Here is a 17,375-nt window from a genome sequence, read left to right on the forward strand (position 1 = left end):
TTTTTCTATTTTATTATAGCGCTATGTGGCAGCTTGAGAGCGTTTTTAGAGCACCATGTGGCAGCATGAGAGCGTTTGTAGGAAGTTTAATGGAATTTTAGTATATAATAGATATAGTGTCATAGTTATGGATACCACATACCTAATAGTAGTTGACTAAACTCGGCAAGGTCCACCACATACCAAGTCTTGTACGGAATCATACCTCGTATATAGAAGGAGTTCTGGATAACGAAGGACAAATAAAGTTCTATATGGAAACGACAAGTACTACTCGGATTGTATCCATATTAGTTTCCCTAGTTTTACTTGAACAAGAGCCACAAGATCAACATAGATCAATACAAGCCAAGACATGCCGCCGGATATCAACATCAGAGATTAGCCTAGACATACTCCATCCGATTTTTTATCTTGCCGAGTGCGGATTCGAGGAGGAAGACTACCCTGTCGTCGACTACGAGTTGGTCATCCATACCGCCAAGTCGACCACAGCTAGATAGGTTGTTCCAATTATTGTATTATGTGGTTTTCTATATCAATCCCATATAAATAGGATGTAGGGCTATTACCTGTCGGATAAGTGGCCCGAACCTGTATAAAAATCCCTGTCTCCAACTCTTTTACCTCAATCTCGCATATACCCTGGTACCAACGATCCCCATACCATCCAAATACCATAGTCGCGATCTCAAACTTCAACATATAGCACCGTCTTTTTTTACTTAATACTAGTCTTTTTTTTTCTTATATGATTGCTACCTCTTCTTTATATATAAATATACTCCTATCTCTTATATCCCCTCTTTCAAATGGGTAATCAGTTGATTTTTTTATACTAGTTCTTTTATATAGTGTATTAGAAAAAGAATATAGCTTAACTATTCAAATTTACAGCATAAGTTTTGAATGTTACAATATAATTGTAGTGTAAATGTATATCATTTTCAATGAAATATTGAATTTTTTTTAGAAAATATAGTGCCATAAATATAGCTAAGTACTTTAGTTCTACTACTGCCAACGTAATTAACAGTAGAAATAATATAATCCATTCATTTACAAACTGAAAAAAAGGTGTTTATCAAGGGCAATGCTTATTTTTAACTCTTGAACTATTTTTTAAATCCATTTTTATCATAATCCTTTCTAACTCTAATTTTTGTCCTGAACCCAAAAAAAACCACTTTCTTTTCATCCTCGGCTTTCAAAACCGGATGAACACCACTCTTAAAACTACCAGATTCTACGGTGGTTTTAATTTATTCCAATGATGGTAGATAATGGCTGGTCGTATTGATCAATTTGGTTTAGTTACTCTATCAAGTTGATTATTAGTTGCATATCCATTTGTTATATAGATTATTATAATCGAAATCAATCAATCCGGCCAACATCTACAACCAACATGTATACACCATTCTTTCGTTGTACCCATTTCTAACTATTCTAATACCTTTTTACCCAAAAATAAAAGGATATACCTCCCTCACTCCTACTTCCTCCATCCCTAAATATTTAACGCTGTTGACTTTTTTAAACATATTTAACCGTTCATCTTATCCAACAAATTTAAGTAATTATTAATTCTTTTCCTATCATATGATTCATTGTTAAATATACTATTACCACTCAAGTTTTTTTAATAATATTCACAAAAGTTTTTGAATAATATGAGTGGTCAAACATGTTTAAAAAAGTCAACAGCATCAAATATTTAGAGACAGAGGGAGTATTTTCTAAAAAAGATCCCTAGCAATAATAATCACATTACATGTTGCATATTCATATACTCCCTCTGTTGACAAATATATAAGCGTATTTTGTGTCGTTATGATAAGCCAACCATGGCTTTACTAATAATCACTAATGTGATAGTACAAAAGTATTACATAAGTGAAGTACTTTTGGATATGAATCTAACACCAAATCTTGTGTCAGAAAAATTATGTCCCACTCTACTAATTGTTGGTCAAAACCTTATTCTAAACAAACAACAAAATATGTCCTACATTTTTCAATAGAGAATATAAGAGGGAGAGTTTATATGTATATATATACTACTGAAATTGCATAGGAGACAAATATCTGAGAATCGCCAATACAGAAGTATGATTTTGGGAGCAAGCTGAACGTGGATGGTACATGCTACCGGTGCTCTTGAGAAAGTAGCACTACCAGTCATGGAGAGGATATCGGACTTGTTCGGATCCTTCGAGCTATTAAATACCCCTCCGAAATCTTGATATTTAGAAGTATGAAACGTAGATTACCGATAAAACCGATTCCATAATACTTATGCTATTTTGCGAGACGAATCTAATGGTGTATATTAATCCATGATTAGCGGCTGCTTACTGTAGCATCACTGTAGCAAATCATGGATTAATATACCTCGTTAGATTCGTGTCGCAAAATAGACTAGGTGTTATGAAATAAGTTTTGTCAGAAATCTACGTTTAATACTCCTAAATAATAAGACTCCGGAGGGCTATTTAATAGCCCTCCGAATCCAAACAGGACCATCGTTGATATCGTTGCGGTTGCGAATGGACCGGAGACCGCATCCTTCACCACTTTTTACCGGAGAAAGGATCAAAAAGGGTTGTGCCCTTTTGGGAGACCCTACATGGCTACTGCATCATCAGTCATCACCACAAGCAGCAAAGCAGGAAAGGAAACTACGGCTGCACCAGGAGGCAGAAAGGAGGTCCTTCCATGGCAGTGGCAGTGGTAGATACAGCCGGTTTTGACCTGTGAGCCTGTGACAGAGAGGAGCAAAAGAGACCCGCAAGTCCCTACTGCCAACAAAGGGACATGAAGGGCTATTTAGACGCCAAAATAAACCTTACCAAGTTTTGAAATTGCTAAAATTTGGCAATTTGACAATATTACCAAAATTTTAGCAGGGTTTCTTATATATTTATCAAAGTTTGGCAATAATCTAAATGAATGCATATATTTGGCAACTCTACCAAAAAATGGTATGGTTTGAAATGGCATCAATTTGAAGTATTATAGAACAAAAAAGTATTCTCTCCGTCCTATTTTAATTATAGTTTTGGGTTTATGTGTTCAATAGTTGATTTTTCATTTATTTGAAAACTTTAAAAAATAAGTCATGCATAAAACACTATTCATGTTTTATCGTCTACTCCCTCCGTTTCATAATATAAGGGATTTTGAGTTTTTACTTGTGTTGTTTGACCACTTGTCTTATTCAAAAAATTTTAGAATTATTATTATTATTTTTGACCTACTTTATTATCCCAAGTACTTTAAGCACAACTTTTCGTTTTTTATATTTACACAATTTTTTTAAGTACTAACATAATTTTTTTTAAAATAAGACGATAAGTCAAACATTGGATACAGAAATCCAAAACTGCACTTAAAATAGGACGAGGGAGTAGTATTACTTCGGTTACTTGCCGATAACTTAATCTTTTGAAAACCTTATTTTTATAAATAAATAGTGACCTACTTTTGGTGCCCATGGCACGGACCTTATAACGAAATAAATTAAAATGGTAATAGAGTTATCTAGTATGGAATAGAGTGTGGTGGTAACTGGTAAACATACGCAAACCTAAGCTAGAGAACCGGGTTTGAACCCCACTGAAGGCTGTGTGGGGCGATGCGTTCGGACGAAAAAAAAAAAGGGTGGAGAGAGTGGGAATCAAACACAATATCTTTGGATTGGAGAGGAGTCCATTTTCTACTACAGTAGGCTACTTGATTCTTTATGAGAAGAAGTAGCTTTGAAACTTTTTAACAAGTATAAAACTCAACGTCATGAGTCTCAGCGCTAAGGGTGAGAGGTCATTGCCAAGGCTCATGGCACCGAGGTTTTGGTCTATTTTTACAATAAGTTTTTAGCACTGTCTATTCTTTAAATAATTTTTCTAAAAGGATTAAACTATCAAAATTTCGGTAGTCATTCATGTTGTGCACTTGTGCTCCATAGCACCCTATGCTAACTCATAGTCATATTTATAGATATCAGAATCTGAAGTCTAGCGAATGGATCCAAACTCCTCCACTACACCAATAATATCATCTGATAGAGAGGCATAGATTTGCAATACAAGCTAGTAATAAATTGGATTAACAATATAAATAATTTCTCATGACAAAGTTAGTTCTTAAATTCACCTATGATGTACACACATCCTACCTACGCCTGTCTCACGATCCGATGACGGAACGCTACTACACTGATCTCATTGCCCTTCTCCAACATAACAATGTCGTCATCTTCATCACCTATCTCCAATATAGCAGCATAACCATCTATACCTATTGAACTTTCTCCATTCTTTTCTCGCATACCCTCTCCAAGGCCCCCCCCCCCCCCCCCCCCCACCTTGTATAAATCGCATTTGCTAGAGTTCATTGCGAGCTCAGAACATATAAAGGGAATGTTACTAGAGCATAAATTAGTACAAGTCGTATTTTACGCAAAATTTTGACGAGATACTACGAATTTGTATGATTTTACCTGAAAAATCAAATCACTATACTTCCCTTGATTCAAATATTTCTCAGTCACACTTATAGCAACCATACCATAACTTGCCCAAACTTAGTTATGATAATAAGGTTTGATATAAAACAAAGAGTAAAGTGCATGGGCAGCCCCTAAACTTGTATGGCTCTATCATCTAGGTCCCCAAACTTAGAAAATATATTTTTGGGTCCCTAAACTCGCTTAGCTGTATATCACCTGTCCAAATCGCATTTGACCCAGTCTGCTTGCCGATGTGGACTACCAGCGTGGAGGGGCAAGGACAACTGGGGTGTCAAATATACAAAGAAGTGGACAGTCGAATCCCCTGTACCCATTTTACACCCCAGTGGTCCCCGCCCCTCCACATTGGCAATCCATGTCGGTGAGTGGATCAGGTCAAATACTATTTGGACATGTGATGTACCGTTAAACGAGTCTAGGGAAAAAATGTGTTTTCTAAGTTTAAGAACCTAGATGATATAATCGTTTAAGTTTAGAGACCGTCCATGCACTCTGCTCTGAAACAAACAACCCCTGTACTCCAGAAGACAGCACGGAGCGAAAGACCACAGAGGATCCATCCGTTCCGTTGTGATACCCATGCTGTTATCCGGTTCACAAGCAAGCCCACATCTGCTCCTTCCATTTGTACCCACGTCTGCTGTCCATTGACCGGTTGACCGCCCTGACTGCCCCGTACCAGCGACAGCTTTTCCCTTCCATTTCTTTTCTCCTTTCTCTCTCTATACTCCACTCATGTGCTGTACTACACTGACACTCCCCTACAGCTGCAGCTGCCTCCCCTTTCTCCTCCCACTTCGCCCGCCGCCATGCGCCATGCACTCCGGCCAATGATTCCACCTGAAAGCCGCCATTGCCGCCGCTCTCCTCCTCTCCTCTCCCTTTCCTGAGGTAGACAGTTTGCCAGTCAGATAGTAGTAGGTATTGACAAGAGTTGTCTCCTACTACTCCTACTGTACTTCTTGGCTTTCTGGTGGTGACCCGCGATCGATCGATGTCCATGTCCATGTCCACAGCTACTACCACTCCAGCAGTGCTCCGCCTGTCGACGGACATGGCGATGTCCGAGTGCGCGGCGACGATGCCGGCGACGACGGCGCACCACCACCACCACCACGCCGTTGCGTACTTCGGTCTTTCTTGCGCTCTCGCCGTGCTGCATCGTCGCTCGGGTGGTGGTGGTGGTGGGTGTGATCTTGGCGCCGGGCCGCGGCGGTGCCGGTGGTCGCGGCGGAGAGAGCTCGCGCTGCGGGAGAGGGTCGGGGAGCTGGAGAGGGAGGTGGAGGAGCTCCGGCGGAGGAGGGGGGAGGATGCTAGGGCCAACGAGAAGGTGGCCGGCATATTCGCGGCGCACGAGCAGCGGTGGTTCGCGGAGCGGAAGGGGCTGCGGCGGCAGGTGCACGCCGTCGTCGCCGCGGCGCGGGCGCGGGAGGCGGCGCACGGCGAGGCCGTGGCGGAGCTGACGAGGCAGCTCGAGGAGCAGGAGCAGCGCGCGGCGGAGGCCGCGGAGCAGGAAGCGGGGCGGCGGGAGGAGGCCGAGGGGAAGCTGCGTGCGGCGGAGGAGGCGGCGGAGCGCGCCGGGAAGGAGGCCCAGGAGCACGCCGCCGAGCTGCGGAAGCACAGGGCGGCGCTCGCGGAGCTCGCGACCGCGCGGCGGGAGCTGGAGGCGGAGCTTGCCCGCGCGGCGCGGCGCGGGGACGCGGCGGAGGCGGAGCTCGGGGAGGCCCTCGAGCGCCGCGACGAGGCCGCGTCGACGGCGGCGGAGCTCTCCGCGGAGTGCGCGCGCCTGCGGCGCGACGCGGAGCACAAGGACAAGATCCTCTCCGCGATGCTGCGCAAGTCCAAGATCGACATGGAGGACAGGGAGATGCTGGTGCGCGAGGTGAAGATGTGCAAGGCCAGGCGGAAGCAGGCGGAGCTGGAGGCCGACCGGTGGCGGAAGATGTGGGAGTCCCGCCATCGCCGCGGTTCCAGGTCGTCGGCGAGGTGCGCCGCCGCGGCGGACCACCCTGGCTGCTCCGACAAGCTGACATCCCCCGACGGCGCCGTGGCGCCGTGCGCGCACGACACCAAGATACTCTTCGTGGACCGCGTCGAGGACGCCGACGCCGCCAAGAAATGCCGGCACACGGCGGCGCCGCCGCCGCCGACGACGAAGGATCCCACCACCGTCGAATGCGTCGACCGTTATCCCAGCCACGTCGACGACAAGCCTGGTACGTTTGCTCTTTCCAGCATTAAGTACACAAACATGTCAGAATTCAATTCCAAAAGTTCGATTTCGTTGCGTTCCAGTAATAAATGAACACCACGAACATGTTCGCGAATTTGATTTTTCGTCAAGAATTTGAGAAACACGACACGTTTTTCTTACGAGTTTGTATGATTTTTTTGCAGTGGTGGAGGAGTACCAGGATTTGCAGGAGTGGTTCAAGATGGAGACGGAGAAGTACACGAGCATGATCCGGCGCCGGCACAGCGCGGAGGTGGAGGCGTTCACGGAGCAGCTCCGGCTCAAGGACGAGAAGCTGGAGGCGTTCCGGTGGCGCGCGGCGAGCATGGACGCCGAGGCGTCGCGGCTCCGGTCCAGGCTCCAGGAGCTCGAGGCGCGGCTGTCGGAGCAGGAGCAGCGCCGCGCCGCGCTGGAGGCGCTGCTCATCGCTAGGGACGACGAGAACCGGTCGCTCATGGAGCGGCTCGCCGCGTCGGACGACCAGGGACGTGCCCTCGACGTCGTCGTCGTCGACGGCGGCGGCGGCGGTTGCGAGCATCGCGCTCCGCGCTCGCCGGAGGGCGCTGAGGCTGCGGATGCTCGTCTCGCGGTCGCGGAGATCAAATCGCTCGAGCCGGTTTCGCCGGGTGGGGACACGAACAAGGTGTTCGACATGGAAGAAACAGAGGCGCGCGACGTCGAGATCTCGGTTCAGAACGACGTGTCCGCCGCGGTGTCGCCGGACGAGCTTCAGCTGGTCGAACACGACGACCACCGGGCGATCGCGCCGGCGCGAAACTCGTACACATGCGAGATCGAGGAGGAAGAAGACGAGGAGAAGGAACTGCCCTCCTCCTCCTCCTCCTCCTCGCTCGCGCTCGTGGTCGCGGCGCCGCCGGAGCAGAGGACCACGGCTTCCAAGATGGACATCCAAGCGCTCGCCGTGTCGTACAAGATCAAGAGGCTGAAGCAGCAGCTGCTCGTCCTCGAGAATCTGGCCGCCGCAGCAGCCGGAGGCAAGGACACGGTGACCACCGCAACAAATCCGTCAACCAACACCGCCGCCGCCACAGCCGGCGGCGGCGGCGGCGGCGGCAGGCAGCAGTATCCGAGGAGCTACCAGATGATGGTGTCCTTCCTGAGCAAGCACGTCAAGAGGTACCAGTCCCTCGAGGACAAGATCGACGACCTCTGCACAAGAATGGTACTACGTGTTTGTAATTGTATCCAAGTTCTTGGACATCGTGTTCGCGACGGCGCGGAGCGCCATTGACGTTCTGATCTCGTGCTCGTGCAGGAGGAGAGCAAGCGTGGCGGCGGGCGGGAGCGGCATCATCGGCGGCGGCGGCAGCGGCGGGAGAGCGAGGAGGACGGGAGCGGCGACCGGGAGCAGAGCGCGGCGCTGGCGCGGTTCTTGGAGGAGACGTTCCAGCTGCAGCGGTACATGGTGGCGACGGGGCAGAAGCTGCTGGAGATGCAGTCCAGGATCGCGCCGAGCCTGGAACGCGCCGCCGGCAATGGCGGCGGCAACGACGGCGTGGACATGGGGAGGTTCATGGACGTGGTGGGCGCGCTGCTGCGGGACGTGCAGAGGGGGCTGGAGGTGCGGATCGCGAGGATCATCGGAGACCTCGAGGGCACGCTCACCTTCCATGGCATCCTCCACACCACCTTCTGAAAATTCTGAAATTCTTCTGACATGGGACGCCTACACTTAACTTCTTTCCTTGTTCGATCTGAAACTATAAGGGAGTTACACTGTGACTTTACACTTGAATTGCATAGGGGTATAATAAACTACGATCAATATTTCCTATCAACTCGAGCTAAGATAGAGCTTTTCTCTTAAGCTCGAATAGCTCGCGAGCCTAAGGAATGTAGCTCGACAGTTTTTACAGTTATCTCTATTGCTATTTTAGGACGGATAGAATGTAGCTTGATATGAACGTAGCTCGAATCCATCCTATAAAGATAGCTGTATTTTAGGACGGATGAAAGTACTAGAAAAAAACAGACTCAAATTTCCTTTGACCATATATATTTTTAAGTATCAAATGAGGGTGTCCAATAAATTGAGGCACTCACAACTCAAGAACTATGATAATTTCTTCTAATTATACCATTTATGTCCTCGAGGAACTTGCCGGCAACTTAAATGGTTGAAATTTTCTATAATTCGGGTAATTAGAATCCATCTCGCTTCTTTATGATGGAGAATACTAAGACTCCAAGAGGGCAGCCAGTTTCTGTTACAATGAACAAGATGGGCTAAAGGGTATTTTTGAGGGTCCAAAAGTTCTTACGCCAGAACAAGAATAATGAATTCAGCCATGTGCTTTTGGGCCACAGTTGAATGGCATTTTGATATAGAAAGGTCTCTGTCTCTTCAGAATGTGGACGGCTTGTAACTGTTCACGCTTCATGAGCATCACAGAATGATCAGAATCTAAACTCAGAAATAGATCGCTGAATCCAGCCAAAGGAAGTTGCTGATCCTGTAATTGCAGTGGTAATTACGGCCTTAATTAAACGACCTGAAATTGAATGATTGGACGAATGGCTACTGGACACTGCCTAAGGGACTTGTTAGATATTAGATATTGTGGCAAATGCCACACAAGAAGAAAAAATGATTTACATATCTATTTCTAGGGGTGGAAACGAGCCGAGCCAAGGCTTGGTTTGCAGTGGCTCACAACAAACAAGGGTTGACATGACTCGGTTAGGTTAGGGAAACAAGCTAAAACTTGAGCCTAGCTCGGCTTGTTTCCTGGCTTGAGCCAGCTTGAGTGGGCTTGCAAGTCTTCCTGTTGAAACACATCTTCATATATATTTTATAAACATTAAAAAAAAAGGCAAGAACAAATCACTTCAACATGTAAAATTTAAATAAGTTTATACATTCAATTCCTTTCCTTGAAATCTTAATGATAAGTTTCAAGTTGACAAATAATAACTACATAAAAATAAAATAATCTATATAAACACATGATGGCTTAGGCTCACGAGCCAGCTCGTGCTCGGCTCATTTTAGCAGTGAGCTGAAAAGGAAGATTGGGCTTGGCTAGTTTGGCTTACGAGCCAAGCCAACCAAGCTCGAGCCAAGCCCGAGCTTTTTTTTTTCCACTTCTATCTATTTTGTGATTGAGGTTAATACGCTAAGTAATTTTTTTTCAAAAAAATTGACAGATGTAAATATAGTATAATCATAGTGTAATTATATTATAATTTGCATGTAACTATCATATAAATTGCATATAACTACTATGTAATTTTAAACTGTTCGATTTGCTTTAAAATTCATGCAAGGAAGGTAGAAAAAAATCACAACCCACGCACATGTGAGGGGATTCGGTACCATTACCTCCGTTTTCATAGTATGATCGCTCTCTAACGGACATCACAAACACTGAACAAAATCATGTACAGTCTTGCAAAGATCAGGCCAAGCAAAAGGTTGCTTCACTCGTTGATAAGTGACCTGAATTCTGGAGTGTCCACCCAAAATAGAAGCATGTAAATTGGCTAGAATACGCCGTTGTAACGCTGTATTGTTTCCCACCCAAACTCGGCTTTTGAAATACAGAATTCCATCTTGCAATTCATAATGCGTGACAGGAGAATGACCAGGCTCAAAGGAAGCCAAAAATCTTTTGTGTTTTAGCATCCGCAGGATAACCCTGGAGTACATCCTATAACCAAGCAGGGAAACAAACCGACAAAGCACAAGGAACTCAGCGACACAGCGTCAGCTGCTCCATTTTCCAGACCCCGTTTATAAACAATGCGATAACACAATTCCAACAATTTGGTCAATGCCTTTTGTTGCCAAGGAGTAGACAACCTTTGATTCTCCAAGAAAGACAGACTTATATGATACTCCCTCCGTTTCAAAATATTTGACACCGTTGACTTTTTAGTACGTGTTTGACTATTCGTCTTATTCAAATAATTATTTATTCTTTTCATGTCATTTGATTCATTGTTAAATATACTTTTATGTACACATATAGTTTTACATATTTCATAATTTTTTTAATAAGACGAACGGTTAAACATGTGCTAAAAAGTCAACGGTGCCAAACATTTTGAAACGGAGGGAGTATGATCTAATCACAAATTCATCATGCTGGAGATAGGAGCGTCAGTGTTCCACTACCAGAATAATTGCTAAACTTTCCTTCACACATGTAAACAGAGATTGCATTCTAGGCCTCAAAGCTTTACTCAGAAAAGCTAAAGGATGATGATGTTGCATCGAAACAGCGCCAATTCCCTGATCAGAGGCGTCTGTTCAACCACAAACGGTTTCTGAAAATTTGGCATTGCCAAAATAGGAACAGAGATCAAAGCGTCTTTCATTGTTGCAAAAGCTTCCTGATGAGTAACAGACCAAACAAACTGTTGGCCCTTTTTGAGCAGAGTTGTCAGAGGTTTACTGATAATACTGAAATGACGCACAAATTTGCGGTAATAACCCGCCAAACCCAAGAAACTTCGAACTTCTTTCACTTAAACATGAGTTGGCCATTCTTTAACAACTTGTATCTTCTCAGGATAAGTTGGAAACCCTTCAGCACTAATAATGTGACCAAGATAAGCCAAGCTAGGCTAAGCAAAAGAACACTTTGACAGTTTCACTTGTAACTGATTCTTCAGTAATATCTTATATAGTATTAGGATATGTCACATTTATCTAAAATATAGTATTAGGATATATCACATTCATCTAAAATATCTTATATTTTGAGACGGAAGGAGTGCTAAACAATTTGTATGCTGGTCATTGTCTTATTCGTTTCATACTATATATACTTTCGAGGAAAAAAAATTACAGTTCAAACCCCCTAGCTAGAAAACAATTCAGAGCTATGCCCCTAGCCCGCATGTCAGCCACGCTTAAATTCTTTTATCACCCCTCTCGATCTCCTCTTTCTCCCATCTTCCTTTTACTTTCCTCCCCAATAATATCATTTTCTAAACTGGGTTAATTAGATTATGCAATTGCAAATTTGCTTATTCAGAAAAACACCATTACAATTCGTCTATTCCTAGTCATGCCATTAAAATTTTACAAATTTAGAACCGTGCCACTGCCGTCACGTTTTCCATCCAACTCCATTTTTCCATCTTCTTCCTTCTTTCTTCTTTCCATCCTCGCCGCTGCACACGACGGCCGTCTGCGCCCACATCCCCCTCCGCGGCGCCGCCTCCGCTGCACCGAGCACAAATCCCGCATTGCTAGGGTTTGCCGCCCTCCTCCCTCCCAATAGGGTCAATGTGGGGAGGCCTTCCTTGTCGTGCGCCTCTTCGACGATGTTACCGCCACCGATGACCACAACCCGACGCGCCCCTACGCCGAGCTATGGATGGGCACGTACCCTTCTGCGCCCTCCTCCCTCCTCGCCACTGCCAGTGACGATGGTGGCCTTCTTAATTAGGGACTGGCTGGCATGCAACCCCGCCGCGCTCGGCCCCGCGTGGGTGCAGAGGGACTCAAAGTCCTGGTCGAAGAAGGACTTCTCGGAGAGCATGAGCGAGTTGAGGAACTGGCAGTTGGCGAGTTCGCTCGGGAGCGAGCCCAATACCTGGTTCAGTTGGACGACAAACGGAATCTAGCAGCAGAGCGTGGGCGGGATTGGGTCCCTGAGCGTGTTCCTCGCTTGATGTCGCCGACACCCACCTGTTTCACTATCGCTCGTCATTTCCGTCTGCTCACCGCTGAGCTTGTCACCGTCTCCAAGGCTGCGCATGGACCCACCGTAGATCACCACGACACGGCCCTGCCGCCGCCGCCTTCTCCGCCGTTGGCGCCACCGCCGGGCCATGCGTTACCGTCGGACCTGCCGTCCCCGCGGTCGCACCCTGTCATCGGCGTTGCTGCTCGGCGCTCCGCCATACTTGTCGAGGGGTTGCTGGGATTGGGGGATTTGTGGGGATTTGGGGCTATGGTTGAAAGAGGATTGGTATGGGTATTTTAGTCCATACAGAAATACATAATACAAAAAAATGATTCAAAACATGTGTCAAGTGTAAAGGATGCTATGTATCCAATTTTAAAAAAAGTTGTAGTGGTAAAGTTATAAATAGATGAGTAGTAATGGTATTTTTCAAAACTAGCAAATTTATGATGGCATGGATCCAATTAACCCTTAAAATTATCAAGTGCATTAGTACAATAGATGCATAATCACGTTACACTAAATATATTTCCAGAATATTACAGCATTAAGAGCTGAGTATCTCATGGATAAAATGAAAATTAAACACACCAGTTGATCTCATTACATTCAATATTAGAATAAAAGGAACATATGGCCATCGTATCATAGTTTTATTTTTTAGCAAGAGGAAACTTCAATTTTTTTTACACAATAGATTGAAATATCTGAAGAAATCGAAGTATAACTCTCACTTGCTCAAAACATGAAAACTAAATCAGTTGCTCATGGTCAGGACTTTATTTGCACAAAATTCTGGATCAAACCTAATGTGACGATAAAAAACCATGTTTCCTTCCATTTACTGCTGTGACTGGATTTTTATTACTAAACATGATAGGCCACACAAGACTGAATCCATACTTCCATATGCATTTCCGCCTTTTCATTAATTAATTTACAATTTGGAAATTGGAACTGGGGAGGTGAAGACGACGTGGATGAGGTCGCCTGTAGGCCGCTCGTGGAGGGATAGTCACCGCCGAGGACACGCCTCTAAAGGAAATTAAAACCTGAGATTGAGAAAAAAAAGAAACTTGATCAGAGCTATATATTCTATATAGCTGATGCTCATTAGCAATTATTATAAGCTAAAACTCAACACGCGAGTATATCGCATCATCACCCACTAACAATTATTATTCTAAGCATTTTAAATCTCATGCAAAGATGAATAATCATCTAGAATATAATATTATAGAGAAAACATACAAATATGTTAATCATTTTTCTCATATTATTTTTACAATATTTTAACATTTATTATTTCTATAATGTTTAATGTATATTCATCCGTACGCTATGTAATAAAGCACGGAGTATCACCTAGTTATCCTGAATTTTAACTTCACCTAACACATCAGAGCACTAGCTAGATTTGAGAATATGAAACCCGTGTTTGTTAATGATTCTGAGACATAATCAATAGGTTCATCCGGCAAAGTCAAAGCTTTCAGTGCTTAATTAAGTACTAATAGTGATACAATCAAGAATAATGTTACACGCTTCGAATTATTGGTGGAAAAACTTTTCTTTACCCAATAGACTTCAATTAAATATTTCAGTAGTACTTCCTCCATCCCATAATATAAGACGCGCACGTATTTCAAGATTTAACATTTAAAATATTTGACTAACACTTAGTATAATATGAAATGAATTTTATTTGTTAAAAGTTATATTATTAGACTAAGATTTAAATTTACTTTCATATGATTATAATTTTGTTACTACAAACCTTATAGTATATGAAAAAAATATAAGATAAAGATTAGTTTTGGAGATAGTGCCAATTTTAACCGCGCCTTATAATATAGGATAGAGGGAGTACTCTTCAAGCAATGCAAGGATAATGATGAGGACATCCCAGCCATATGTAATCCGCGGCCCTTGGTTACACCGGATGCACCAGTTACGCCGGTTACGCCACAGGTTATACCAAGTCCAACTTGGTTTACACATGAAAAGAAAAGTGTAGGATCAATCACATATAACCAAATTGGTACTGACCAGTTATGCGCAGTCATCCTAAAAAACTCCAACAAGAAGTGAATTTCCTCTCTAAATCTTATTAATTTCGATATTGATGAAAATTATATACTGCCCAAGTCGTGTACTCTACTCCTACTCAGGTTTACACATGAGGCTACTCCACTGGGTTACATGGATGACACGGAGGGTTACATGAAGAGCACCAAAACTGTTGTACAAGATGAGAAGAGTCACACGTGCAAGACTTGAGGTTACACTTCAAGAGCCTCAAATTCAAGCGCAAGTATGTACCAATCTACCACGTTCTAGGGTGCATATTATACATGGTTGAAAAGCTTATCAAGTTTTATTTTCCAACGCAATAAACGAAGCATCACTTGGACTTACCAGTAAGGAGTTATGACTCAATTACTGAAGACTGCGCAAAAGGCGAGAAGATGCCTGAGAACTGAAAGGACACTTCTTGAATGCTTCATTAGTTGGCCTTTTACCTCTCAACGTGGTCACTTCAGTTCATACCCATATAGTAGGGTTTTTCCTAATATAAATATCACATGCATGCTACTGTGCAAAGCATTTGAATCATATGATGAGTTAAAAATATGTATGACTTTGTAGGCGAGCTGCTGAATGCTTGCACACCCTTGTTCTTCCATTTTCTTCGTGGACTTGTGAAAAGATCCATCAGGGATCCCCTAATTCGTGCTCTTGTTTTCTAGGCCTTTTGTGTGTATTAGTCTCGGATTGTGTTTCTGCGGTCGTTTGGGGATCAAGATAAACTCTTTAAGGTTTCGGTGCCCCTCTCCCCATCACTTGATCACATCCAACCTTGATTAGATATTAAGCTAGTTATCTATTGTTATCAGCAAGTTATCCTTTCTCGGTGAACCTGATGTCAGAAAGATCGAGATACCTCTTGCGGTACCTATCAAATATATGTATTTGATATAACTTTTTTTTTTGTGTTTGTGTATTTCAAAGTCGTGATCGTAGTACTTGTGTTTTCAAAATATATAATTACAACTTGTAGAAGTGATGCCCTATCTAATTAATGGAGAAGGGTTGCCGGTACAAACAATTTTAATTCATAGAGTAAGTAGCTAGTGCGTGTTGGGAACTCCTTAGTGGTTTGTACTCCACTAGCTAGCACAATATCTATCTATTGGCCTAACAACACTGCTAATCAATCTTAGCTGACGGGATTGATATGCATGGTCAATTACTTGTGAAATTGGTGCAAATAGATCATTCCCACGAAATCCGTCGAAATCGACTGCACCGATAAAGATTCCAGGGCTTGCAATGGTGGTTGTGATGCTAACTAGACGAATGAAGTTTAGATCGGGACTGACTAGCTAGTCCATGCATGGACTTCATTCATTTTTGCACCTATACATGTTCTCTGTAAACAAGTTAATTACTACAGTTTGTACGTTTTGGCTACACGTTTGTGCAGTGGCGTTACTGTGTTGTTCTTCGCAGGGTCTTTTAGGACCCTAAGTAGATTATCTAATTCTAACTAATTTATATCAGTCAAAAATTAGATAACGTACTTATAGGATCCCGAGTAATTTTTTTTCTGGTTCGCCACTACGTTTGTGAATGAAATTGGCTCACTGCGGGCTTTCGGATAAGTTGGCGCCCACATAATTGAACATGCATGCATGCATGTGTCCTACCAGAGCAACCACATATGTATGTGAAAATCGGTATTTTGTTTCAAATGGGAAGAACAACCGCATGCGAAAATAGGAATTTTGCACGTGGGCGCATGTTATACCACCCGTCTAATAAAAATAGCGAAAAAAATAAAAATTCAAACATAAATAATCTGGAAACCCTAGCTAGCTCCATTCCCAACAAAAAAAAAAAATCATCGCCGCCGCTCCTGAAGTCACCGCTGTAGTCCATCGTTGCCTCCCAGCCCCGCCACCCACCAGAAGCCACCGAATCCACCGCGGATCTCCTCGCCGTCGGATCTATCATCATCAGCGGAGGCCAGCGATGACGGTTCACCACTCCTGAGGAAGGTGGTTGTGGAGCCGACGGTCCCTGCAACGTCGTTGCCTGAAGCCGCCGGATCCATTGTCGCCGGCGTTGTCTCCACCGTTAGATCCACCGTCCAAGAGGTCCGCGGTGGCTCGATACCCCTTCCATCACTGCTGTAGTCGCCATTGCTCTCAAAGTCTGCTGCACCGCCGAACTTTCCATTGTTGTTGTGGCTGCCGCTGCTCTTGAAGCCCGTTGTCGTCATTCGGAGAGGCAAAAGGCCGGCCAAGAGTGGGAGATCGAGGGAGAGAGGAGTCGAAGTGGGAGAGAGGTGAGGATAAGTATTTAGTGGTGTGCGATGAAAAATATACTATTACTCCTTTTGAACATCGTAGGCGGGCCTCTTAAGAAACCCGCCTACGAAATTACGCCTGTTTTTGCAAACGGGCCTTTATTGGTACCTCTAAACCTTTTTTTAGGCAGATAGTCTTTTAGTACATCCGCCTGTAAAATTAAATAGGGTGTTTGAAAAAAATAATGTTTGTAGTAATGACCATGTATGCATCAAGGAGAATGTCACATGCTTGGAATTATCGGTGGAAAAACTTGTGTTTACGAAATAGACCTCGATTAAATCTGACAATGTAGTATAATTCAGTAGTAGTAGTCTTCAAGCAATGCAAGGAGGATATGTTTTTTGTTTGGGGTTTGTGTAGTTCAAAATGATGATCGATCGTACTACTTGTATATATCGTCTTGAAAATAATTACAACTTGGATAAGTGAGATGACACACTATGGGTGGTACCAGTGGCATATGTGTCAAAGGTACCAGTACTGGCATATGTGAAAGAGGCGAGAGGCATTAATTAGTAACGTAAGCTAGTGCGAGACCCTCTGCTATCTTCAGTTCTTCACACATGCTGCAGATG

The 17,375-nt window shown here is 43.9% G+C and overlaps 1 protein-coding gene across 1 annotated transcript; it reads left to right on the plus strand.

Annotated features, from left to right (window-relative positions):
* The first annotated feature begins 5,138 nt into the window (after positions 1-5,138).
* On the plus strand, positions 5,139-8,664 carry LOC127766917 (uncharacterized). The gene is made up of 3 exons (XM_052292097.1): positions 5,139-6,747; positions 6,929-7,947; positions 8,041-8,664. The coding sequence occupies exons 1-3, from the start codon at positions 5,526-5,528 to the stop codon at positions 8,419-8,421; spliced, it is 2,622 nt and encodes an 873-aa protein (XP_052148057.1). The 5' UTR covers positions 5,139-5,525; the 3' UTR covers positions 8,422-8,664.
* Positions 8,665-17,375: the final 8,711 nt, after the last annotated feature.

Source organism: Oryza glaberrima, chromosome 1 (genome assembly GCF_000147395.1).
Source record: "Oryza glaberrima chromosome 1, OglaRS2, whole genome shotgun sequence".
Taxonomy (NCBI): domain Eukaryota; kingdom Viridiplantae; phylum Streptophyta; class Magnoliopsida; order Poales; family Poaceae; genus Oryza; species Oryza glaberrima.